The following is a 27,572-nucleotide window of genomic DNA, read 5'->3' as shown; positions in this document are numbered from 1 at the left end:
TCTCTGCTCCCGTAGCAGCCTCTCACAGCACTTACCATATTGTATCCAACCAGCTATTTATTGTCAGTCTCATTCCCTAGACTATAGAGTCATGGACGGAAAAGACAGTATCTGTTCATCTTTTTATTCCCAGTGCCTAGCATGTTTCTGGTACATGAATGATGCTCAACAATTTGCCTGGAGGGGATGAGTAAACTTTAAAAGTTGTCACTACTATATTTTACAGTGTTTTCTTCAGTACATTTTTTCCCGTAGTATTTTTTAAAGTTACCTGTCCTGGGAACAGTGGGAGCAGATACAGGTTGCTCAGATGGGGTGGACTCAGTGGGGATGGTGCTAGTGGGAAGGGTTGAAATGCTCTGCTCTGTGTTCCAGGGGGTGACTGTGAGAACTGAGTTTTCCTCCATGGTGGCTGTGCTGAACTCCGGGCTGGCTGGAGGAGGATTATGGGAAGGCATTAGAACCTAGGAGATCAATTACAAGGATAAGTTGTTATGGGGGGGGGGGAAGTTGAACTCTTCAAGCCAACACCATGCCGTTGACCTTTTTCATAAATTAGATCCATTAGCATTTAAAACACTGTGTCTAATATTGCAAATCACTGGACTCTAGACCGTCTCTTTCAAATATTCTCTGCTATCTATTAAAAATGTGTGACAACTCTGGGCTGGATAATTTTTAGAGGCAAACACGCACAAACAGAAAACATTCAAGATAAAGAGAAAATATTTATAGTAGTCCCTAAATTAATCAGTAAGGCAATAATTGAAGACAATCAGATGATTCAACAAAAAGCAGGCTTCTAGAGTAAATGATCTCTATTCATATCATCCATTGTATATAAACTGTAACTTAAAATTACAGAGTTAGCCAACGTAAAGGTTTTAAATTAAATATCAAGTACCAGGGGGAAAGTCTCATAACATGATAATAAAGTGCTCTTCTGAGCTTCAACTGCCAGTGACTATGTGAAGCCAGGCAAATAAAACTCAGGCTAAGAAGACAGGAGACCCAAAGGGGATGTTGGAGTGTGAAATCCACAGAAAGAAAAGCTGTAACTCAAATGTTAAGTGGAGAGGGGGCATTGGTGTTTATTGAAAACACAGCTACTCTCTTCTGCAGCTGACTTAGCCACATAGAAGAAGGTAAATTGTGTTAATGCTTAGTGATATGGGAAAAGAATGTGATTAATCTCTTATATTTAATTTTTTTAATTGAAGACTTCAAAACTTTTAAGACCTTTACAAGTACAGAAAAATATGGAAACTTTGAAAAGGACAGAAAAATACATCAAAGCAGAAAAAAACTTCTGATAATCTCACTACTTAAAAATGTTTTTAGGAATTTTTAGTGGTTGCGATTATAATGTATAGTCATGTCATTCCAGCTTTCTTCATCTACTCTAACCTAAGCACTGATATCTTAAAGAGTATTTTCCTTTTTAAAAAAAATCTTAATTGGTTTAAGCCTCTTTATATTCTGATCTGCCATCTTGTACCTTTGTAACAGAGAAGAAAAAATATGACTCCTTATTAGATCTGTTCCTTTAGCTCTAACTCTATGCTTTCCTGTGCTTAGTCATGCTGGTTCTGTACTTTTTGGAAAAGAATGTTGCCAATAGCCTGAAAAATACAAGACAGCCTGTTCCTTCTCAAGGCTCTGACCTTTCAGGGTATAACACTTTTCTATTTATACAGAGATAAAAAGTTGCAGAATAGAGAACAAGATTTGTCTTGTTAGAGGTTTACAGGAACATCATGACCTGACCTATGTGGACAGCTGCAAGAACAAACGATTCTGACACCAAGAAGTTTGCAACAACCAACCACATCTCCTCCCCTTTTTAGTATAAAAGAAGCCTGAATTCTAACTTGGGTAAGATGCTTCTCTAGGACATTAGTCCCCCATCTTCTTGGTCTACTGGCTTTCCGAAGAACGTTGTTATTCCTTGCCCTAGTACCTCGTCTCCTGATTTACTGGCCTGTTGTGTGGTGAGCAGAATGAGTTTGGATTTGGTAACATCTTAAAATACAATAGTTTCTAAAAACAGACTTGCCATATGATCCAACAATCCCACTCCTGGGCATGTATCTAGAGAAAACTATAATTCAAAAAGATACATGCACCCAATGTTCATAGCTTCACTATTTACAATGGCCAAAACATGGAAGCAACCTAAATGTACATCAACAGATGAATGGATAAAGGAGTTGTGGTATATATACACAATGGAATACTACTCAGCCATAAAAAGAATAAAATAATGCCATTTGCAGCAGCATGGATGGACCTAGAGAATATCATACTAAGTGAAGTCAGAAAGAGAAAGACAAATACCATATGATATCTCTTATACATGGAATCTTAAAAAGTGACACAAATGAACTTATTTACAGAACAAAAGCAGACTTGCAGACATAGAAAACAAAGTTATGGTTACCATAGGGAAAAGGGGGTGGGAGAGGGATAAAGTAGGGTTTGGGATGAGCAGATACAAACTACTATATAAAAAAATAGACAAACAACAAGGTCCTACTGTATAGCACAGATAACTATATTCAATAGCTTGTAATAACCTACAATGAAAAAGAATATATATATGTATAACTGAATCACTTTGCTGTACACCAGAAACTAACACAACATTGTAAACCAACTATATTTCAATTAAAAAAAAAAGAAAAGGAAATACAACAGTTTCTTCTGTGACTGTTCTTTTGTCCCTTCATTGCCCACTGCATTCAGCTTTCCCAGACCCACACGCTCACTACATTCTCATGAAGTCCTGGCATTCCCCAGATGAGCAGCCTCTGAGCTCACCAACTGCTCTCCTCAGCGCAATCTCCTTCTCTTTCTCCCTGACCTTCTGCTGTCAGCACCTGAACCTTCCCTCTGCTTTTGGTATGTCTCCTTTCCCAAAGATTCCCACTCTCTTCACCTGTGTTTTTCATAGAAAGTTCTGTACAGCTTATGTGCTCTCCTTAGTATCTCCCTCCTCCTTCCCAACTGATTCATGTCACTGGTGAGATTCCAGCAACCTGAGATCCTGTTGGGTCTTGAAGAAACTGCAGGGGATCAGAATATGTCACCCTCAAATATGCCACTTTGGCATACTGATTATTTTGAATGAAAGGTACTTGAGAAACAGGTCCTACTGTATAGCACAGATGTGCAAGAAAGACACTCTGACCGTCCTTTGTCCCCCTGAAAGCAAGAGATAATTCACCCATGTGAAAGGTGTCTTTCCTTTCAAGGATTACCTACAACTTAATGCAGCTCAGAAAACTCTAATTGTGACTGTAGGGGAAAATTTGTATTTTGGTGGAAAATAAAACACTGTACCAGGAGGATGGAAGGCGTCCTTACCACCAGAGACAGGAAATTTAGGACTGAGAAGGCTGCATAAACCAACCTTGTGTGAAAACAACAGACCCAAAATAGAGTCACTTATGCTAAGCCCCCAAACCAAGACTTAATTACAGTTTCAGCTCTTCCTGGAATGGAATCTTAAGCCAGTCAATCAGGAATAATTCTAAGGTCATCTGCCTGATAAACCTCCACTCTCCCGTAAAGGAAAGTAACCTTGGAATAACCAACACACTGTCTTGTACAGCTTCCTTGTTCTCACTTCCTTCTGCCTGTAAGTCTTTCACTTTGTACAGCTCCTCAGAGCTCCTTTCTATTGGCTGGATTGGATGCTGGCTGACTTGGATCCATTTTTGCTCCAATAAACTCTTTAAAATATTAATGTGCTTCAGTTTACTTTTTAACAGATCCTTAACTGCAACAGATACTTTGTCACTAATTTACTACCCCAAACCTAAACCCCTTTGGTTTGTCAATTGGTCACAAATGTACTGTTTCTTTATTGAAAAGATATAAAATCCTCTTGTTTGGTTCACTTCTCATATTTTTAATGGAGTCTCCTATATATCTGGAAGTAAATTTGCTTTTCTCCTGTGAATCTATCTATGTCAATTTAATTATTACCCCAGCCAAAGAACCTAGAAGGAAAGAAAAAAATTTTTTTTCTGCTCCTACAAAAAAAGATATGCAAAGCCCCTGGCTCTATGTGCTGTGTACATGGGCTGGCTCCAGGGAACTCTAAAAATCCTCATTCATCTTAGATACTAGTAGAGGCATCTCTAGGGAGAAGCGCTAAATCATCATTAGGTGGCTGACTTGTGAAGGCAGAAGAACTATTTGTTCTTTCAGATAGTCCAGTTACGAGAGCATAACAGAGGAACAAGACATTTTGTTTCCTGGAAGGCTCTGAGAGTCATCTTTCTTGCTGATACCTTAACTGGTGTCCTTAAGATGAACCTTCCTGTGTGTACCATCTAATGAGGACCAGGCTCCAAAAGTAAACAGCCCCTCCCACCGTCTCGTGCACACACCGGCCACACCCACCTCTTTTCCAGAGCTGTTACTGGGTTGCTCCGGGAGCTGAAAAGTCTCTTTCTCCAGTTCCTCTCCTGAAGATGGAGTCGTGACCAAGGGAAGCAACAACCCTCTCTCTGGGGCGTGTTCTGGGGCCGGCGTCCACGCCGACTCATTCAGTTTATGGAGCTCTGGATCCTCCTGCTGCTTCTCCGCCATTGCTGCTGGGCTCTCCCCAGCAGAGGAGTTGAAGCCTCCCCCGCCGCCGCCACCGCCACCGCCACCGCCACCGCCACCACCACCACCACCGGGCAGCAAGCCCCAGTCCGTGTACTCTGCGCTCCCTCGGGGCGCCTGCTTGCTGATGGGCTGGAAGAGGTTCTGCTCCAGCTCCCGGTAGTCCTCCGAGTACTCAGACATCTCCTCTAGGCCCCGCCCGTTGCCTAGAAAGGGCAAGTCCTTTCTGATATCCTCAGGTGAGTCCCCCCAGACTCCCGACGGAGAACCCCTGTTCAGCATCACCTCCCCGTAGTCCAGCAGCTGTGTGGGCCTCTGGGCGGGCCTGAGCACAAAGGTGAGGTAGGACCTGATGGAGCCCATCTTCTTGGGCTCACAGCTCTCCTTGCGGGGGCAGCTCACCAGGTAGCAGCGGCCCTCAAACCACCAGGCCAGGTCACAGCTGGACAGGTCACAGCACGCCGACGTGCAGTCCACCACGGGGGTGGTCTGAGGCACCGGCATGATTTTGTTAGTTTCCAAGTTCGGTGAAATGATTGCATTGGAGTAAGTCTTCCCCTCACTACACTGCATACGGGCACAACCTGCAAACAACACAGTCTCCAGTAAGGAAGAGAGGCATATGGTTCCTGGCCAGCAAATAAACCACCCGCATTTCCTGTAGAAAGTCCACTGTTTTATCTTACAGCCCATCCCTCAACACTCCATCCATCCATAGATCCTTCCACCTGTCCATCTAACCCTCCATCCTCTCTCTTTATATGTTACTCTACTTAGTCAACAGAAGCATTCTTTCCCACTTGTGTATTGCTTTTTTCCCTTACTTTAAAAAATATTCTAATTAAAAAAATTTTACAGTTTGTTTTGTTTTTTGAGGAGGAAATTTGATTTGTTTGTTTGATGGAGGTACTGGGGATGGAACTCAGGACCTCGTGCATGCTAAGTAGGCACTGTGTCACTGAGCTATACCCCACCCCTGGTTTTATACTATTTGTAATATTTTGCTTCTCACCCAAAGTTCAATTATAAAGGTTTATTTCAGGACCAACCGGTTGTTGCTGCTGTTAATGGAATTTTTAAAAATCTCACGGGTTATTCTGATGATTGATCAACTCTGACGATAGGAAAATATCAAAGGAGAGAAAAAATTGTCCAAAATATAGGTCTAGAACAACTAGCTTTAATCAGATTCTAAACAATGACCTATGTTTCCAGTCGGGCACTAGAGTAGCACTACACAAGGGTGATCTGCAGACACAGTGCGGCAGGGCCACTAGTCTGTGACCAGTTCATGACAAAATAACAGAAATGAGGCTTTTAGAAACCCCTGTAGCAGTCTGTCATTCCCTGACATAGAAGGATAGAATCACTCTTCTCCTTTGTTGTTTATTTTGTAAAACAAAGAATGTTGACCACCATCCAGTTCCACAAAGATTAAGTCATTACCTACTGCTAATAGGGCACCCAGAAAGGAATTCAGGATGAAAAACAGGGTAAGTCACTCTGTGCTTTAGAAAAACAGACCCCTTAGATAGATAGATATCTCAGGAAGAATTTTCATCAGCCCAGATTCTTGCATCTTCCCATACATAGGAGAGCTCTAAAATCACTAACTGAGATATCTATTCCTAGCAGTAATGGTTTACCAAGGTGTGCGCTTGACTGCAGGCACTCCCTAGCCCAAAATCATACATATACCAGCTTCCTCTCCTACCTCTTCAAAACAGTTCCCTCAGAGGTAGTGAGAGGCTGTTTTCCCAGGCTATAGTCCTCAGGAAAGTCCCTGAATAAGACTGAAACCCACAACTCTTACACTGTGCATTTTGCTTTCAATAGACAATATGTTTGTTGATATTTTACCAAAGAACTGGTCTGTGATGGCTTGGAAATAAAAATAAATTGGTTCTTCACCACATATAGTTTGAGAAGCAATGTTCTGCTAACCTCAGAAGGGCAAAGGATCTCTTTCCTAGTGAGGGCTCATCACTGATCATTCTCTTAATACCTGTTACTTTTTTCATAGTGACAGTCAGAGATTACTTCTAACTGGAGGTAAGAGAAATGATTAAATACAGAACAATAATCATCTTTATTTTTACCTGTACAGACATCAACATCATTATAAATTTTATTATAAATTTTTAAGAATCATTCATTGCCAAACACTGACTGTATAGGAAAGTCTAATTGGTCCAATTTAATAAAACTTAGCTATAATAGAGATGTATCTTTCCCAGTGAATAAGCTTACAACAAACTAATTCAACTGAAATGAAATTTTATCAAACAAATCTACTTTTTAAAAATTGCCTTAATAATCTGAGCCTTTTATTTTCTAAAGACAAGCTTAATCTCAGAGAGGGAGAGGAAAAATAAAACAAAAGAAAACTCTGAACACAACAAAACAGCATTTTCAATTAAAGTCAAGAGATGATGGGGTATGTAAACTAGGTATCTCTGACTCACAACTCTACTCTCAAAAATATTGTCTTTATTTGTAGTTACCACTAACATCCTGAGTGGCCTTTAAATGAAGATCCAAGCTAGATGGTTCTTCTAAACACAAACGGCAGGATATATTTTATTTCCCTTGAACAACTGTTGGCTCATCTCCTTTTGGACAGTACAATTCATAAAAACTATCATGTTTCATATCTGGCTTTGGCCACCAGAAGCTTAAAAGCCAACTTGTAAAACTGTGTCACAGAAACCATTATTCAGGGAAAAGGCTGTGATCCTGGAACAAATTGTTACACGTGGGTGAGAGACATGGCAAGAGCCTTCCAGACAAAGCTTAAAGCAGTTTTCCATCAGGCTGGAGGTGGAGACCTCCATATATAGCTCTGGGCCAGATCATCCCTTTGTTCTGCAAAAAAAAATCACCTGAATAGGCCGTTTAGATATACATACTTTAAGCAGAGATCTGAATGCTAAATAAAGGAATTTGAGAAGGTGGAATTCGCAACATATAACCATTCTTCCTTTGGGCCAAGTTGCCATAATTACTTTAGAATCTTTTGGACTCACTCAAGAAAATTCTTAAAGAGACCAGAGAACAGAGACCGGAGAACACACACATTTGTCCCCTCTACAAATTCCCAGCCCAATTCATGAACATAGTAGGCACCCCACGATTGTTGACAAATCAAGAATGTCAATGGTTAACATCTTGCCAAAGGTAAAGAGGGTAGACGGAAAAGACAGGCAAACTCTAAATAACATTACTGGGGCTCAGTAATTGAGGAATTTTGAATTGATGAAAAACATCTCACAGGAAAGAAACCAAAAGCAGTGAAAAAGTGGGGATTTAAGAGAGAAAAAAAAGAGTGCTCAAAACATTAAAGATAGTATTTTCCAAAGTACAGAGTACACTAAGCATGGAATAAAGGAACATTTTGTTTTGCATACTGAGCAGTGATGAGTTAATAAGATGGATGGATGGGAGAGTGATCTACAAGGGATGGGGATGTTAGGCCTTTCCCAATGGTAGCATTTGCTGAAGTGGCCCTTTTAGAATCTAAAACTGTGTTTATAAAAATTTAGATGCATATTAAAATCTCTTTCATATAGAGCATGTCTCTCTCACAGTGGAACATGGAAATAAGTTTTCCATAAAACAAGCCAACAAAAAATTTAGATGCTTGCAATCCCTGAGTCACACTCACTAGAAGTTCTGATTCAGGAGGTCTGGACGGGACCTCGGAAACCACAAGGTTTTAACAAGGGTCATTCTCAGGTAAGCCTCATCATGGTTTTACCACACTTGGGCAAACCTTGGATATAAAACCATTTCCCTGGCCATATCTCCGCCTTCAGTCTGCTAAGTTCAAAGGGGCTTAGTTGGCTTGGCTGGCCCAGCTGGGGCATGTCCCCAGAATTGATGCTTACCAATGATTTTATGCCATGGGTGTGTCCACAATAAGCAAACAGACTATATGAAAATAAAGATTTATGATACAAATGGGTCTGTCATTTGCTTTCCAAAAAGATCTACTATATAATTCTAAACAAATGTATAGGGGAGGGTATAGCTCAGTGGTAGAGCGTGTGCTTAGCATGCACAAGGTCCTGGGTTCAATCCCCAGTATCTCTGGTAAAAAATAAACAAATTAAATAAACCTAATTACCACCCCCTAAAAAAACAAAACAAAACAAAAAATAAAGTTTAAATAAGTACATGAAGTTTTCCTAATATATATGAAATAGGATTTATTTTCCCCAAAATAGTCTTGATAAAAAATTTAAATGCCTGTTTCCAGAAACCACTGATGCATGAGGTCTGCCTTTCATACGTGAGATGAGTCTATTAGAAAGCAACACACAGCACCTTCGTCTTCTCGGGTTGATTTGAGTGCCTTACGCCAAAGACAGGAAGCCCAAGTGTAACACTGGCGTCTCCAGGGTGACCGTTTCCTACCTGTAAAGAGCAGCAGCAGCAGCAACAAAGAGAGCACAGCTGCAGGGGGCGCCATTCGGCCTCTCACACGGCTTCTAAGATGGCCCTGAGAGGCCTTTGGTGCAGGCTTCCTTTGATGTTTCTTTGGAGCCAGTTTTGGCCTCAAGAACTTCAAAGGAAAAACAGGAAAGAGACAGGAAGGAAGAAAAGAACAGGTAAATAGAGAAACACACACAGTTATTTCTATCATGCATTCGTGGCAATGGGAAGCCTGCCTTGTTAATACCCTAGGGCCACGTCAGGGCAGGACACTCCAAGATGTGCCAGTATGGCATGTGGATTATTTCAATCTGAAAACAATCAAGGTCCAAAGGACTCAGGAAGAACCTTTAACCTTCACCCTAACTGTCTAAAAGGATTTAGATAAAGGACCTGTTCCAGGAAGGGAGCTATCTCCATAGGTAAATACAGTATAATATGAACTAGCTGTGGTAGACAGGGAGAGATCCAGCAAAGCCTGTTTGTTAAAATTCCTCTCTGTATCCTACTGTCTCTGTATGACACAGCAAACATTTGTTTACCAAATCTTTGCTCTTTTTCATCTTCCTACGAATTGCCTTTCTTCCCTTTGAAGTCCCAGATCCCTACCCCCTCCTCCTTAGTCCAGGATGATATATATACCTCATTATACCTGACTCTCATTTTACCTGGAATCTCTCACATTATATGGATTTTCTGTACATGTATAATTAAATGTGATTTTCTCCTGTTAATTTGCCTTATGCCATTTTAATTATTTGACGAGTCAAAAGGACCAAGAGGGGAAGGGAGAAATTTTCCCCTCCATGACAACGATATCTCAGGCAAACCATCCACTGGAAGTCTGTTCAGAAAGCAAGTGGTAGAGCACATGCTTAGCATGCACGGGGGCCTGGGTTCAATCCCCAGTACCTCCATTTAAAAAAAAAAAAAAGAACTTAAAGAAAATAGCTATTGAATTCTACTATTTAAATGTGTGAATTGTATGATATGTGAACTATTATCTTAAAGCTGCTTTTTTTTTTTTAAAGAAAAGAAACTACAGGAGAATATATTTGTAATCTCTGAATGGGGAAGGCCTAGGCATGGTACGAACTCAGAAATCATAATAGAAAATATGAATAAGTTGTATGCAATAACTAAAAATACGGATAAATAGAAATTTTCATGGAAGCACTGCCATACGTAAAGTCAAAGTGTCAACAAACAACTAAGTGGGGAAAATATTTGCAACTCATATCACAAAGGATAATTTCCCTAATCCATAGGAGTGCCCTCCAGTCAATAACCATCCAATAGAAAAAGTCCATCAGCAGACAAAACATAGAAAAGGAAACATAAGTGCATTTTAAATACCTCAAAGGATGCTCAAATTCACCCATAAAAAGAGGAACACAAGTTAAAACTAAGAGATACCATTTTCTCACCGATGAGATGGTCATACACAATAAAACGTTTAGACTTCCCCGTGTTGGTGAGAGTATGGTTACTCAGGTATTCTCGCTCCTAACTGACACGAGTCTCTACGGAGGACAACATGGTACTAGCGTACATTTCAGCTGTTCCACTTCTAGGAATTTATTCTACTGTATCTGTAAGCATTCATGAAATCACACCCACGCTAGTTTATTCCGGGGTGCAGTATTGGTACTAACAAACAAACTGGGAACAACCAAACTCTCGTCAGCAAGGAAGTGGTTAAATAAGTTAAAGGCTGCCTATACCATAAAGTCCCCTGCATCTGTGAAGAAGACGAAGCTGTTCCTGTGCTGGTATCTACCAAGACCAACTGTTAGGTGACAAAAGCAATATGCAGAATAGTGTAAGTGCTATTCACCATTTGTGGGAAAAGAGACTGGAGCGAGGAAAAACAGAAATATGGATTTGCTTGAAAACGCATTAACGAACTCTAGAAGAATACACAAGATCATACGTTAATAGCTAAGGATCACGGAGACAGCAAGAATAGAGACTTTTTTCAACAAGTAGATTTCTGTGCCTCTTGAATCATGTGAACGTCTTCAATATTTTGCACGTAAATAAATAAACTGAATATTCTTGTCACTGTGCTTGGTCTGGAGGCTTAGATCTACTGAGCATCAAAGGCTCAGGAGATGACACTAGAGGGATGGAGAGCCCACATGAGGTCACAAACAGGAAGGGACTCTGGGCGCATAACACTGAGCAGGACGGGGCATGAGCAGGGCAGCCAGATTTAGCAAAGAAAGAGTCCCAATCAAATGTGAATTTCAGACAAATAACAAATTTTATGATGCAATATTTAGGACATATTTTACTATATTTTGTCAGGCAACCCTAGCTATGAGAAAATACCTGGGCTGCCCTGGGCAGCTAGTTAGAACTGCTACTGGGCTATGTCTCTACTCCAAGGAAGGTCTACACATATACCACCATTGAGAGAAAGAGTCGACATTTATACTTCACCTTAGAAGTAACAGTTCCACCCAAATTCAGTCAATATGCTGAATCCCCACTGAGTTATGAAAGCATGTAGTGTAAGCACAAACAACTTGTTAAGAGAAAGAACACAATTAATTACCATCATTCCAGTGAAAGGACCAAAGTGAGGGAAAGACCTAGCAAACAAGCCACTGGGAAAAAAAAAAAAGGATGTATTCACATTTTAAATTGCAATTTTGAAATTCAGTAATCCCTATCTCAAGGAGAATTACCATGGTTCTCTGCAACAAATTACTTTTCAAAGCTAGCTGACAGCTTTCATCTCAGCTGGAGTTAAGTGCATGGAAAAAAAAGAAAAGAAAAGAAAGAAATCCTGTATGACAGCCAGAATCCAACAGTTCTGATATTTACTTCTTAACGGCCTTGTTTTTTGGTAAGGTTTGTCCAGAACTATCCTGCGGAGAATAGGAGGAAATGTATGACTCATATATTTCCCCTTCCATCTCACTGCAGTTGAGTTCACTTTTGAGCTTAGAATTAGTCGCTGTCATAGCTGGGACCAATAAACTCAGGTCAACCAAGTAGGAACATCCCCCTGGCCCCGTGGCGGGTCTCTTAGGACTGTGGTGAATTACATGCATGTAACAGACTGGTGCAAACGATGACAAGGAACCAATGTTAAAAATTCCTGAAAGTTGCCAGGACAGACACCTCAGGAGAGGGGAGCAAACTCATCACACCACTCTCCACGCTCCCCTCTTCCCTGTCTTCTTTCCAACATCCACTAACCTCCCCATGCGCTCTCCTCTACCCTACCAATAACCAGCTTACAAGCCAGTTCTTCAGAGCCTTCCTTCCCAAACAGAACCTCCAAGCTGAAGTCATTGCTGCCTCCTCTGGACAGGTTCCAAGGCTAGATTACTGTCACAAATACAATACTGGATGAAAAGTACAATTAATATTTGTAAAAATTCCCATTTATTTCATAATGTCCCTGGCACTTTACATGCATTTGTTGTCATCCTCTGAAACAGCTCCAGATGCATATTATTAGCCCCATTTTACAGATGATGAAACTGAGGCTCAGAAAAGCTAAAAAGTCCAAGAATTAGAACCTCATCCAGGCATGTCTGACACTAGAGAATATGTTCTTTCCACTGTTCTGTCCTGCCTTATGTGTCTCTCTCCATTAAAAAAAAAAAAAGCTAATTTGGTTTTATTCTAATTTACAAAAGCAATAATATCCAAAATTAAGGTATACTTAAACATGGTATATCTCATGACTATATAATATTCATGTATTATTATCATGAAGTCTATGATCCAGTACTACACGAAAGATGCAGATTATAAACAGAAAATGGAGTATTATATATGCATGGGAAAAGTCTGGATTTCTCGCAAAATGCCAGCACAATAAAATACTGAGATTGCTGGGGACAATGTAACACCTTTTAAATATATAACGGCACTCACAAGAAAATAAGGGAAGTCCCCCAAGGCTGAAAACAAAGAGAAAGCTAGAAAGCTGATGCCAAGGCAGCAGCTGCCCAAGATGACTGCTGGTTTCCAGAACCCAGAGATGTGAGTCTCATGGATACAACGCAGACAGAAGTCAGAGCCTTGGGCATGTTCAAGTTGAGGGGTTGGAACTGAGGTGCCTCTTAAAACCAGGATCTTTGAGAGACAGATCCTTGTGGGTGAAAAGGATGAACTAAGGGGGGGAAAATCTGGCTGCTGTGCTCTGTGGGAAGAAAAAAATTCTTCCTTGAGAATGGACAACCATAGGTTTGCTCCTCACAGGTCTGGATTCCACTTTCACGGCAAGTTTGGTCTAATTAACCCCGTGGGGAGAAATTACCTCAATTTCTGGTGGCCCTGGGTTGGTAGGACCCAAAGACACCTGGAAGAGACAATGATAAATCCTTTTTTGGAAGAATTCTCCTCAACCCCTAGAGAGAACCCAGACAACCTTGAGCTTAGAATTCCAAATTACTAAACAACCCAGGCACTGTGAAGAAAGGCAACAGAGAAGAAAGACAAGAGAATCAGGCCCCTGAGATTTTTCAAATAATGAAATTCTGGCTTACAAATATGAACTAATTGATGCTTAAAACGTTTAAGGAGAGAAAAAAAAGTAAGGTATAAGATTTGTACCCTCCCCCCAAAAAAAGACCCTGGCAGATGTGAAAAATCACCAGGCAAAAGTGTAACAATAAAAAGATAACACTTTTGCTATCAAAAGCTCAACGGATAGGTTAAACAGCAGATTAAACACAGCTGAAGAATTAATGAGCTTTTAAGACTAAGAGAGATGAGAGGATGAAACACGTGGACGTCTGAAAGAAGAGTTCCCAGCAGAGGGGACAGGAGATGCGAAGGCTTGGCTGGGGGAATGTGCCGTATATTCCAGGAACAGCATGGAGGGCCACAAGGCTAGAAGAGGGGAAGGCCCAGGAAGGCAAGGTTAGGGAGGCAATGGGAGGCCACGTGGCGGTTTATAGGTCAACACAAGGGATCTCTGGCTTTGCCTCTGAGACCGGACGAGTCACAGGATTAGCACCCTTGGCTTCGGGCCTTGTGATGAAGAGAGTATAGGGGCAGAGAGAGAACTCAGAAGCTCGTGCAGTGGTCCAGGTGGGAGGATGGCGTCTTGCACCAGGTGGTAGCAGTGAAGGTCTTGAGGAGTCAGGTTCCTGATATATTTTGCAGGTAGAGAGTGCAGGATTTGCTCCTGGATGGGATGCAGGACATGAGACAAAGACAAGTGTCCAGGATGACTGAGCAACCAAGAGAATGGGATCGCCATGACTTGAAATGGGGGACCCTGGAAGACATCCAAATGGAGCTGCTGGGCGGGCCACCAGATAAATACATCTGGGGTTCAGAGGAGGGAAGAGCTGGAGGTGTCAACTGGGAGCCGGTATTCAAAGCCAGGAGACTGGTTAACAGCACTGAGGGAGGAAGTATAAATGGAAAGGAAAGGGAAGAGAGGGGAGAGTTGCCTGAGTGGTGAACTTGAGTAAGAGAGAGAGGTGTGTCTGTGGAGGGACTGGCCTATCTTCAAATGGTTCTGTAAACAACCGTTCTCACCCAGTCAGACGGACCTGCAGGGAGCCCTGACGGGCAAGGGGAAAATCTTAAAATAAAATAATGCCTTCTGATCTGGAAAGCGCCACACTTGGCTGTCAGCAGGGGTGCAAATCACACTGTAGCAACTGCCTGGCTGCTTCCGAGGGAGCAAACCAAGCAGAGCTCTCACCTGATTAAAACTACCAGCTAACTAAAACCACAATTAAGTGGATTCCAATCACTGTTCATTCTAACACTAGCAGATTAATTGCTTTAAAATTCTGTTCTGTATATCCTTGGTTAATAATATAACACTGGAGGAAAGAAGATAGAAATTTATTTTACTTCAATAAAAATATTGGGATGGTTGGGAAAAAAAGAAATTTATTTTATGTACATAGATATATAGATAATAGTTAATAGACTTTTGCTTTTTGGAGCAGTTTGAATTTCTTTGGGTGGGGGGAGGTAATTAGGTTTGTTTGTTTGTTTGTTTATTTAATGGAGGTACTGGGGATTGAACCCAGGACCTTGTACATGCTAAGCACATGCTCTACCACTGAGCTATACCCTCCCCCTACTTTCAAGATATTTTATCAATGTTGGCAGAGAGTAGGAGAGTAAAGCTTCTTGAACTTGACATTCAGACATGGAAAAACGTGCAATTCTAACTTTAGAAATTGTTTAAAAAGTCATTTTTGTAAGTAAAGCTGCAGCACTTCTGAGCTTGGTTTTAATCTTAGCTAAGACCCTTCCAAATATGAGAGCCTCTTCAGTTTTTACCCTGAAGGGAATGCTGACAATCCATAATTGTGTTTTTGCTTTTTCTATCCTCAACCTGCCCCTAAAGAATCCCTATCCATTATTCCCATGCAGGCAAAGGACTTACCTTCCTGCTGCCAATTCTCTTTAGTATTTAATTTCACAGCAAGAACCAGAAGCGATATGATACCAGCCAGAGTTGGCACACAGAAAAAAACGAGATGCATGGCATTATGCCTGTCTCCCCTTTTGGGGAGTCTTGGTCAGATTCTTCCCTCCCCCTCCATCAATTCCCTCCCTTTCAGGTCTCTAAACCCAAGCTTCCAGGCAAAGCTGTCAGCTGTTATTACTTGTTTAAACCTTAAGGTCTTCTTTATGAGGATGCTAGCATTGTCATACAGATTCCTCATGACCAAAGGCTATTTTAGGTGCCTTTGACAGATGGTGGTAGAGGAGATATTTGGGGGATAGGTGCTTGTCTTTATGGTTCTCTCATCATTGTTGTTTAACACACCTACTTTATCATCAAGGCTTGAGAAGCAGGATGCTGCAGTAATAGACCAAGCCCCCAGGTGTTCCTTAAAGAGGGAAGGTTCCACCCTTGCTGTTCGAAGTGTTTGCGTTCTCTCAAGAGGCAGATCCTGGAAACCAGGGTCATCAGTATTCCAAGGACTGTCCAGAGGCACAGTCCACACAGCAAATACAGTCACATTAATCTTTCTTGGGGGGAATAAGCTTCATTAATAGAATTTTAGCAAGCTAAGAATAAAAAGAAAACTTTCTAGTTCAAGATGGGACTGGACACACATCTATTTCCCCTCTTTCCTATGTTCCCGTTGAAAAATAAAAAAATAAAAACAAAGCAGAAAGGCAGGCAGGGCATATGAATAGACAGAAGAAAATAAATCATAACACTAGAAAAAAAAGAAAAGTATTTTTAAAATGATGTATTGGTACACCAGAGATTGACACATTGTAACTGACTAGATACTTCAATTAAAAAAAAAAAAAGATATTGCAAACCCCAAGAAGACCTGCTTTTTATTGGTTGTTTTCTGTGTCCTCAAGCTCTGGCACACTGCCTGGGTGGAGACTGAGTGAATGAAATAAGTTTCTTTAATTAGCATGACAAAATGTCCACTAAAAGCATTCTGATCAAATCACGCTAATGAATGGCTATCTTCTCCTGCCAGGGTTTCCTTCAGTATACGTATACATACACTAACCAAAGCCATCCTCTCAGAGAAACACAATTCTCATTTTCACTTAATATTCCACCACAAGAAGTATCCTTCATTGCTACTTTCTTTTTCATTATTCTTTTTTGTTGTTGTTATTTTGCAACATCCTACCGAGGTGATGATTATAACTAGACCAGTTGGCTGTTTGTGATGATTGGCTTTTATCAATAATGCTGCAGTGCAATGTTGCTATGGGCTCAGGAAAATGCAAGCTGCAGCTTTCCTTGCAGAGGGAAATGAAAACAGCTCAAAGGGGCCTAATTTCAAAGGTCCAAACAGATCTCCTGGACAGCATTTTCCTGTAGGCTATTTAGAACAGGTTGTGTTGATGAGAAGGAAAATGTTGGGCTGGGCCAAGACTGGGCAGGGCTAACTTATGAATTTTAAGTTAACTCATGAATTTTAAGTTTCACCTTGCTAGACCAGTTTCGGGTTACTGCAAGCAACCCTTTGCTTCTGCTTTTATGATACTGCCTAGCTGTACTCACCCTATTGGCTGATGGACCCCAAGCTTGTAAGCAGCTCTGTAAAACCTCACTCACACTTCCCAGAGGCGCTCAGAGCTCCGGAGCGGTAGCCCCTCTGAGCCCGCTGGCCTAATAAACCTGAGTACGCCAACCCTCTGAGTGGTGTTTGTTTCTTGGCTGACCTGTCATTTCTGTAACATTTATAGTTTGTCCTGTTTGTTGTTTACTGGCTAACAAAACTAGATGGGTGAACTCCTGCTTTTCGGAGCCAGTGAACTCAGACAAGACAAGCTGTATTTTTCCTTTTCCACTTAGCCACTGGGGGTTGCCAGAGATGGTCTCTTCATTCTATGAGCCTTCCTTCCTTGCTTGATCAGCCACTACTTTGACAAAAACTGCCTTTGCTGAGGCAGACTGCAACCACAGAGATGACTGCAGGCCATGGGTGTACCATCTGAGCATCCTGGACTCAAAGAATCAAAGCAGTTCTAGAAAGGGACGTGGCGATGCCCTGTTCATTTCGGAGGTGATGGGATAAAACAGATAAGAGAACAATTTAAAGGATGGATGGAGAGCACTTAGTGAAAGGGTATATGTGAGAAGGAAGAAAAGGTAAGACACATTTTTATTTATACGTATTTATGTACCAATTCCTAGAGTAAATATATTACGTCTTTTCTAAGTTGCTGCAAATGAACACACTATCTCACCGTCTTTGTATTATAAATAACACCAGAGTTTTACAGTCCTGGAACTACTCTTCCTACATTAAGAGAAAATTTTTCAGAAGGTGAAACCTTGAAGGTACATCATGGGGCTTTAAATAGTCTCCCTAATTATGGGAATAGCTTAGCTTTCAATTGACTCAGCACTTTTCTTTCTTCCTAAATTTAACTCTTACTAATGGGGTCAACACTGTTACCTAAATAAATGCTTTGTCCTGTGCTCTAATAATTAAACGATCACCTTTAGAAAATATGCACAAGGAGAGAGAGTCTACAGGTGACTGTGCAGGAAAACCCAATCAGTGCTCGGTAATGTCCAAGTTCAGATGCTAGACGTTTTGTGTGTCAATGACAGTGAATCTGCTTTGTGTCCAATTCTGAAGCCAGCTGGTGATTACCACACTTCTGAATCAAGCAAACTGTTCATCAGTTCTGAGACTGTTTAATCTTTCAATTCCATTTATCGTCAAGCATATGATTCGTTGATCAATGAGCTCTCCCTTAAACAACAAGGATACACTGTATAGCACAGGGAACTATAGTCAATATCATGTAATAAACTATAATGGAAAAAACTGAAAAAAAGAAAAATATATACGCATATCTATCATGTACATACATATATATAACAATCACTTTGCTGTACACCTGAAACTAACCCAATATTGTAAATCAACTATACTTCAATTTAAAAAAAGAGCTGTCCTTTAGAATTTAACCTTCTGGCATTAAGTAAATAATTATTCACTTATTCCCTATGAAGAAAAAGGAACAAAGTAGAAAAAAGGTAGAATATTGTCAGGTAATAATCTACCTTATTAATAACAAGAAAATTTCAAAATGATTTGTAAAATTAATCATCATCGTCATCAATAGCCATTTATAATAGTCCTTTTCTTCTCAAGACAATTTTTACATACTTCATATTATTTGAAACTCCCATTAAGAATCAGAGAGAGGTAAGATATTGTCATCCCCAGTAGGTATAGAGAATATTCTGGTTTCATCAGCTGAAGTTCTGTGGCTCACCAATCAGAAGTCAATTTCTAGTTTCTCCAAAGTAAGTCTCTAAGTTCCAACGGGTAAGGAATAGAAAAGATAAAAGTGAGTCAGGGTTGCTTTTTCCTGATCTTTCTCACTCTTAGCACTTTCTCTTGCCAAAGCAGTCAGTAAACTCTTCATGGGTCCCACTCCATCACCCCAACCTGTGTGAGCCTGGAGAGTGGTCCTGAAGAGAGAAGGGCTCAGGAGGTACCGCAGAAGAGGTTTACACCTGCTGTTCCTGCATCTACAAAGGGCTCTCTAGCCCCCAAATCCTACCAACAAACCAAGGAGGTAAGGCCCAGGAAATCCAGACAATACATTAGTTGGGTGCCAAGCCCAGAAGGTAAAAACTTGGCAGTTTTTCAGCGCTATAGTCCGTGCTCTGACTTCCTCCACTGAAAGCTGAAAAGGTAAAATAAGTTCTGGAAAACCTGTGTCAATCAACACAGAGGATTACCCAGGAGTTTACTGGCAACGGAGATAATGCCTTACAATTACAGTATAAAGTGACTTCCTATTAGGAGATCAAGCAGAATTAAGGGAAACATGATCCAATGTTGGTTTTTAAAGCACAGGAAGGGCATTCGTGGGGAAATGGGGAGTAAACAAACTGTATGAAGCTCCAAGGGCAGACTAGGGAACAAAGAGGAGAAAATTCAGGCTGAAAAAAGAGCGTCAAATCCCTCCTTTAACAATGTTCTAAGAATCAGATATTAAGGAGACAGTGGAGAGAGTAACATAAGATATCTCCTCCTCATCAAATCCATCCAATTAATGAAAGAAACATCAGAATTAGGCTTAATACAACCAGACTGGTGAAGATTAGCAAAGTCCTTTGAAGCAACAGCATCTCTGTATCAAGCAGACAAATAGAGAGACAGAAAGTACACTAATGAGAGAGATCTCATTCCCAGGCATGGCCAGAAGCATTACAAACATGCAAAAAGATTTAAAATGTGACACAGAATCTCTTCAAATACAATAACAAAACTGTCCTGGGAGAGAGAATGGGAGATACGAATAAATGCAGAGAGAAGCTTGTATAACCTGGAAAAACAGTAGATATTAAAGATAACAATATGTTAGGTTAACAAAGAAACAAAGAATGAATTAAAACTTACTAGAACGCTTTAAACTACTTAATAAAATTCATTTGCAAGAAAAATAAACAGGTAAAAATAGGCAAGGATATTTGGGGAATGAGAAGAAAAGGCAATGGTAGACTCTAATATTCATTATAAAGCAAAAATCACATAAAATATATAAACTAAAATGACTTTATTAGGGCTTACTCCATAACAAACTAGGAGGAACAAAACAATGAGATGGGAATTACTATTTAATAAATGCTATCATGATAACTATGTATTACTAAGAGGAAAGTTTACTTGAATGTTCAAAAGACAAACAAAAAAATTAATAGGAATAGTTTAAAAAGAGAAGGAGGGAAAATACAATATTGGTTTCAAATGCAAGGACAAAATTAATTTGGTCAAATAAGGAATTATATATTATCAAAGACAAGGAAGATAAACACAAAAATATTCAAGCTTCACATCATGAAAAATAGCATTCTCCAAAAAGCATTTATTTAACACCTGTGATGAATGAACTTATAAAGAGCCAGAGACAAGAAACAGATTATCTTAATAGAATTAGACTGATGACATGATTTTTATCAGCAACAATAGGTGCCAGAAGATAATAGAAATAAAATCTTCAATACACACTACTGTACATAAAATAGATAAACAACAAGGTCCTCCTGTATAGCATAGGGAACTACATTTAGTATCTTGTAATAACCTATAATGGAAAATAATATGAAAAAGAATATATATGTGTGTATATAACTGAATCACTATGCTGTATAACTGAATCACTATACTGTATACCAGAAAGTAACACAATATTGTAAATCAATAGTACTTCAATAAAAAAAAGAAAAAGAGAGAGAGATAGAAAGAGGAAGAGGAAGAGGCAGAAAGAAAGAAAGAGAATCTTCAAAATCCCAAGGGACATTGTCAACCTAGAACTTTATACTTACTAAAGTGTCATTCAACAGTAACAATAAAATAAGCATTTTTTTAGGTAAACATGGAGTACACCACTCACAGATGCTGACTAAAAGAGCTATGAAATGAAAACTGAACAGAGGGGAGGAAGAAGCCCTGGTAAGCTAGAAACTGACCAACATGTTGGAAATAATAATAAAAAATCATCCATAAGGGGGTGGGAAGGGATAAATCAGAAGTTCGAAATTTGCAGATACTAACTTCTGTATATGAAATGGCTAAGCAACAGGTTTCTGCTGTATAGCACGGGGAACTGTGTTCAGTGTCTTGTGGTCATCTATAATGAAAAAGAACATGAAAACGCATATATGCATGTATATGTGTGACTGAAAGATTGTGCTGGGCACCGGAAATTGACACGACATTGTAAACTGACTATGTGTCAATAAAAAAAGAATGCAAAAAAAAAAGTTATCCATGAAAACTACTAACAATATTAAAGTGAAGCATGAGTGGTTGGGGATGAGGGGAAATGAAGTACACTAAGGCAGTTTTCGAGAAGAATGGAAACATTAACTTTAGGCTTTTTAAAAAAAAATATGCATTAAAAAATTAAATGTCCCATATTTTAAATGCAAATAATATATATATATTGCAAAAAATTAAAAATTAAAAAATTTTAAAATAAATAAAATGTCCCTATTCTATAGAAGCTCATCCTACATGATAATGAGACAGGTGGTGTCATGAGGCACACCCACAGAGCCAGATGGCCATCAGGGAAGGAGGGACTGAGGACTGGAAGGAAGACTTGAGCAATGTGACATTTAAGCTCTGTCCTGTGGGATGAGTGGTTGCTTGTTGAAGAAAGAAAGGCATTCTAGGCTCTCAAGACTGCTGCACAGAGAAAGCATTGAATTTTGCAAGGGATGGAATATTTTGAGTAGTTCCATGTGGCTGGAGTGTAGAATAAGTTCAGGAAATTAAAAGAGGATGAAAACGTAAACCAAGAAGAAACAGCAAACACTGTATAAGTAACACTCAGAGGTGAGCACCTCACTGAGTAGGCAGTGGGGAGACACTGAAGATGTACAAAAATTTTTTGTTGTGTAAAATGCATATAACTTAAAATCTGCCATTTTAAATATTGTCAAGTGTATAGCTCACTGGCATTAAGCACATCTATTCTTGTGCAGCCGCCACCACCACTACCTCCAGAACTTTTCATCATTCCAAACTGAAACTCTGTGCCCATTAAACATTAAATAGCACGACCTACTCCTGGCAGTTCCTGGTAATCACTAGTATACTTTCTAAGAATTTGACTATTCTAGATATTTCCCATAAATGGAATCATACAATAATGTCATTTTGTATTTGGCTTACATCACTCAGCATATCTTCAAGATTCAGCCATGTTGTATCCTGTGTTACAATTTCCTTCTTTTTTTTCAGGCTGGATAACATTCCATTGTGTGTATAGACCACATTTTATTTATCCATTCACCCACATATAGACATGACATTGAAGATTCTGAATCAGAGGTGTGACATGTTCATATATCTGCTTTAGAAAGTAACTCTAGGAGGGGGTTGAAGGATGGTACTTCTGAACCAGAAGACCTTGTTTCAAGAAAGTGAGAATGGTCAACTGGGTGGAAGAAATCTAGGAAAATGAGATCAGAAAAAGTTTCTGCAGATTTAGGAAGAGCAGTTGCTGCACAGGAGTAGTTAGGAAAACCCGATGGAAATGTGTAAAGACTAGTTAGCTAGTAGCATACTCTTAAACACGAATGTGTCTGGGGAGAAGTCCTTCCCAGACTACAATAAAATGTGGAGCATTCGGCACCTAGAACTTGGGTGCTTTGTAGCTTTAAGACAAGGAGGTTGAAGATAGTGAATTAATAAAATATTTCAACCTCCTGATCAGTACAAATATACTGAGAGAGATTCCAAAGATAGTAGTTTTATCGACGGTAAGTCATCTTAAGCGTTACTTGGAAAAAATTTTGAAGAAAGGCAACTATGTTATATTGACCAGGAGACAGCACAGTCAGACATCCTACACTTCATTTTAATGAAGACAGCAAAAAAAAAACTGGTAAGGTATGCAGATAATCACAATTTTAGAATAATAGGATCGTTATCCAAGAAAGGAGCAACCCATACTTCCCCACCACCCTAGGAAAAAACATACTACAAACTGCAGCATTTAAAATCTGTGGGTGGCAACACCAGAGTTAATTTACACTTGATACTTAATCATTCTGGTGCTTTAAATTATAGCCCAGAATAAAGCCAACTTTGAACATTCATTTTGGGGTCGGAGTTATTCTGTTACTCTAGCTACATGCTTAAACAGAATCCCATGCTTTTTCGAACTTAAGGCAAAGGATGCACAGCAGGTTGTGCATACCAACACTTTCCTGTTAACACCACGTAACAGAATTCTGCCAATATAATTTGGAGCTAAAACTCCAACACCATATCTTTATCTACTTGTGTGTCATTTCTTTAAGAAGCCTTACTTTGCAACTCAAACACCTATGGTTAAAAGACTCCACCAAATGATGCAAAAACAGGTTATTTTGGTCCAACCATATTTACTGCTTAATAGAAGTAAACAAGTAAGTTTCTCACTCTGGAATTCAAATGAAGAGTATCTAAAAATACAAATTAAAAAACCAAAAAGAACAATAACCTCCCAATTATTCCAGGCCTACTAAAGCTAAGCTCCCTCTTTAGGGTATCAAATATAATTACCTGGAATTGACATACCTTTAGATTGTGATTATTATATTTATTATTGTTGTTGTAAAGATGCTGCAAGGAAAATGTATGTATTTTATGACAATGTGACATTGTAAATCTGAACAAGTTTTGGGCACATCAAATAATTCTACTTTTAGTGCCAAATTAATTTGAAGACATAGAAAGTGTTTCCTGAAAAGAAAACAACCCAAGAATAGTAGCAACTAAATTTTATTGAAGTGCTATTGCATTCAAGGCAATAAGCAGAGAGCTCTTACACATATTGTTTTATTTAATTCTTATAGGGATTCCATTAAGTCGGTCCTATATTATCCCTATTTTACAGATGAAGAAACTGAGGCTAAGAGGAATTAAGTAATTTGACAAATGTGACACAGCCACCAAGAGCAGAGCCATGACAAAACCCAGGCTATCTGAGCTGGTGATCTATATCCCTGCCCCAAAACAGTCATGCCTGGTTCTACATATTTATTTGAAGAAAATCCTTCTCTATTTGGCTAGGGAAAAAAAAATTAAGTCAAGAAAAGTCAACAGTAAATCCATTCTTTTACATTAATAAATTATTGAAGCTCTCTTTTGACTATGACTAATACATAAAGATTTTAGCTGAATTATTTTTATTATTCTGAGAGGAAATTAAGTCCCTCCCTTGGTATTTTAAGTGGCAAACATTAATCTTTCTATCACCTATGGTTCTAAAAAGTCTTTATATATTTATATTTCTGTTTCAAATTACAGAGGAATTGGTAGGGGGAGCATAGCTCAGTGGTAGAGTGCGTGCTTAGCATGCACAAGGTCCTGAGTTCAACCCCTAGTACCTCCATTAAAAAAAAAAAAATCTAATTACCTCCCCCCAAAATTAAAAACAAAATTTTAAGAGTAAAAAAAAAAATTACAGAGGAATTCAGCTTTCTTTACGCCTCCTAAGTCTAGAGCTGAATTGAGATCTCCAGTTTTCCTTATTTGTATGAAAATTTATGTAAAACAAGCACCAAATAAAATTTTACATTTGAAATAATTTTAGTAGTCTTCCAGATTGTGGTCTTCTTATAATAAACAGTTTGAAGCATTTGGACAGCGAGTATACATTTCAGGAATAAAGAAATAAACAAACACTAAAATTCCCTTCAAAAATTCTTGTTTGTTGGGGGGGCGGTTGTCTAAAATTTACTTTTTCTATTATCATCATCAAAAATATCATCCAATTTTTCTATTTAAGCTCTGGAAAAACAACTAATATTAACCCACAAACCAAAATGTTTAGATGAGAAATCTAGCAATAAAAATGGATATGAGTGTGTATATCATACTTTTTCTCTCTCCATATAATTAAGAAAATAAATGATGACATTCATAATCTTAGGTTTATGCTCTTGATTAAAATATCTTGATTAATGTTCATTCTGTGGAGGAAGTTCAAAGGGAAGGAGAAAAAAGCCATTAAGAGGTTTTAAGCTTCAGATTATGGTAAGGTTCAGAGATAAAATGAATTTAGCAAATGACAGCAAAGATCACATAAATGTTTCTAAACGCAGTTTAAGGAAAACCGATTCTACAGGTCTATGAAATGCAATTAGTGACATTGGGAAAAGATGCAGATTTCCTGACTCCACCCTACTAAAAAACAATCAATTAGTGCAGTAATCAAGAAATGCCCTTTCCTAGATATGCAGAAGAACCTTAAGACGTTCACCTCCTAACTCAGGGCGTCTTGATTTTATTTTTCTTTTGCATAACCTGCCGACTTGCTGCCCTCCCTTCCTATCATTTGGCCATTTGGCCAGCCGGGTTGGGAAGTGGGATACTGTACCTGAGGTCGCTGCTGGCCAGGCTGAAGCTCGCCCTAGTCGGTGCAGCTGGCCGTCCCACCTGATCCTGCTCGTCATCTCCCCGCCACACACACACACACACACACAGTCACTCTTCCACACACTGGCACGCGCATCTTCTGTCAGGGAGGAGGTACCGCCCCATCCAAGCAAAACCCTCGCTTTCTCCTCCCCAGGATACAGCCCCAGAGGAGAGACTCATGCCCAAACCGGAGACAGGTTTAGGCTACTGCTGCGCTCTTACCTCCAGCAGTGACAGTGATTGTGGCCACCGCTCCTCTGCACCGGGCCAGCTAGGCCTGCCAGGGTCAGCGCCGGTCTAGTAAGGATGCAACGGGAGGGCCCCTGCCTGACCCCGGCTGCAGCTTCAGCTTGCGCTGGGAAAGCGCGCGCCTGTGATTCAGCGCCTTTCCGCTGCGTGGTTACCACGGCGACGCGCGCGCACGCGCACACGCGTCCCCCGGGATGGGCAGGCGGCCGTCCTTGCCCAGCTTCCAGCTCGTAGCTCGCGCTCTAAAGATGGGCATCCAGACCATGGACTCCCACTTCTCAGGGGAACAAGCAAAGTCTCTCGAGAAGCAGGGCGGCCTGCATGCCCCACCTCCTTTTCTTACCAACGCCTTCCTGGTCACCGTGATCCTAAACAGCCTGGGGGAGAAGCGTCCCTTTCAAATTCCCTGGCCAGGGTAACTCAAGGGAGCCTTGATCACACTACTAGGGTCAAAGACCCTTTGCATATGTACCCCGAAGCAAAGTCACTCTACACGCACAAGTCCCACTCCTCCAGTGGGAGCCTCTTTAGGCTGTTTTGAGCATGTGTGCTTTCTGAATGAGGATAAAAAACAGGTGCTAGAAGGCACCCAGACCAACTCCACGGTTTCTAGGTTAACCAGGTGCCCAAAGTATTTCGATTACATTTGCATGTATGGGAAGGTGATCATTTGAACAATAGGAAACTCATGTGGAAGGCTTGTCCTTGCATTTGTACTGTTTTCTTATAAGATGCTCAAGCATCTAGGGCTGCTAACATGGTGCACAAAAGGAAGCCAGGGCATTCACTGCGCATTCCCTTACTATGAGGTATAGTGCAGTGCTTAGGACCAAGTCACAGAGACCGTTGAATAGGCCCCTACTAGGCTCCTCACTAGCTATGGATGGGCCTTGGAGGAGTACATAATCCTGCTTAACCTCAGTTTCCTTAATTTTAAAATGGAGATAGTAACAGTATTCTTTTAGGATGATTGTGGGGCTTAAAACAGAATTCACACTGAAGGCATAAAACCCGCCCAGGACTGAAAGAGAGCAAATCAGTTTAGGCTAAAAAGAAAAAGGCAACCCTGCCCATTGATCAGGCTGGGAGGAGATGCAGATAAAGCCAGAAGCAAAATTAACAGGAAATGATATTTCTCCCAAAGTCATTTAGCAGCTGTAAAACAACTTACAAAAGACACTTTTCTCTTTTCTATTCTCACCTGGCATTCCCCGGTGCCTCCAAGGTGTCCTTTCCCACTGCATCAATAGATCTGATTTAGTCAGACAACAGGCCTACTCCCAGGAGTCTAAATAAATAAAGTTATATGGGCTTAAAATATTTAAATATATTATATATGTAAGCATATACATATATAAGCTTAGCCTAGAATGTTAAACCTTGACATTTCAACTTAGAGCCAGAAATGAATATTTTGATATATATAATAAATACCTATTTTGATACATACTGCATGAAAATGTTAATCCGCCTCCCTAGAACACAAATGTAAGGTCACTATATTTCATTTTTCTTCAGCATTTATTGAGCTTCTGCTATATGCCAGATGTAACAAATACTAAAGATAAAATGATGTATCTTTAGTAAAGCTTTTCTGACTTTGTCGGCTCTTGTTTATATGCTGTTGGCTGGAAAATTTGTCCTTACAAAACTGCACAATAAAAGACAAGGAACTGTCCTATTTGGAGGTGGGAGAAACTGAGGTCTAGCAAGGTTCAAGTATATTTCATACCAGTGGCAAAGATGGTGCTTAGCATATTGAAATATAAGATACTGAGATGGAATTTTACCAAAAAGGGAAGACACACAACTCAGAAAACTTGAGATTCGAAGTAAGAAATTCAAGATACTGCATAATACTTTAATTCTTGCATTGTTTGAGAACTACTGCCCATCAAAACA

At 39.9% G+C, this 27,572-nt stretch overlaps 1 protein-coding gene across 5 annotated transcripts in view; it reads right to left on the bottom strand.

The window, feature by feature from the left end:
- The window catches only part of KIAA0319 (KIAA0319 ortholog), a 65,343-nt gene extending 39,567 nt beyond the window's left edge, over nt 1-25,776 (bottom strand). For 2 of the 5 annotated variants that reach the window (XR_004194248.2, XM_015234622.3), the window contains exons 1-4: nt 25,644-25,716; nt 9,034-9,181; nt 4,411-5,201; nt 272-464 (exon numbers count right to left, since the gene is read on the bottom strand). Coding sequence is in view for 4 of the 5 variants with exons in the window: in XM_015234622.3 (XP_015090108.2) it covers nt 272-464; nt 4,411-5,201; nt 9,034-9,088 (1,039 nt within the window). In the remaining variant the exon portion in view is untranslated. Of the gene's footprint in view, nt 1-271; nt 465-4,410; nt 5,202-7,121; nt 7,207-7,526; nt 7,543-9,033; nt 9,182-25,643 lie in introns of those variants that run through there. The other 3 variants (XM_015234624.3, XM_072945584.1, XM_072945583.1) reach the window with 3 other exon arrangements.
- Nucleotides 25,777-27,572: the final 1,796 nt, after the last annotated feature.

This window comes from Vicugna pacos, chromosome 20, assembly GCF_048564905.1.
Source record: "Vicugna pacos chromosome 20, VicPac4, whole genome shotgun sequence".
NCBI classification, from domain to species: Eukaryota; Metazoa; Chordata; class Mammalia; order Artiodactyla; family Camelidae; genus Vicugna; species Vicugna pacos.
The sequence above is the reverse complement of the archived record's forward strand: the minus strand, read 5'-3'. Positions and strand labels throughout refer to the sequence as shown.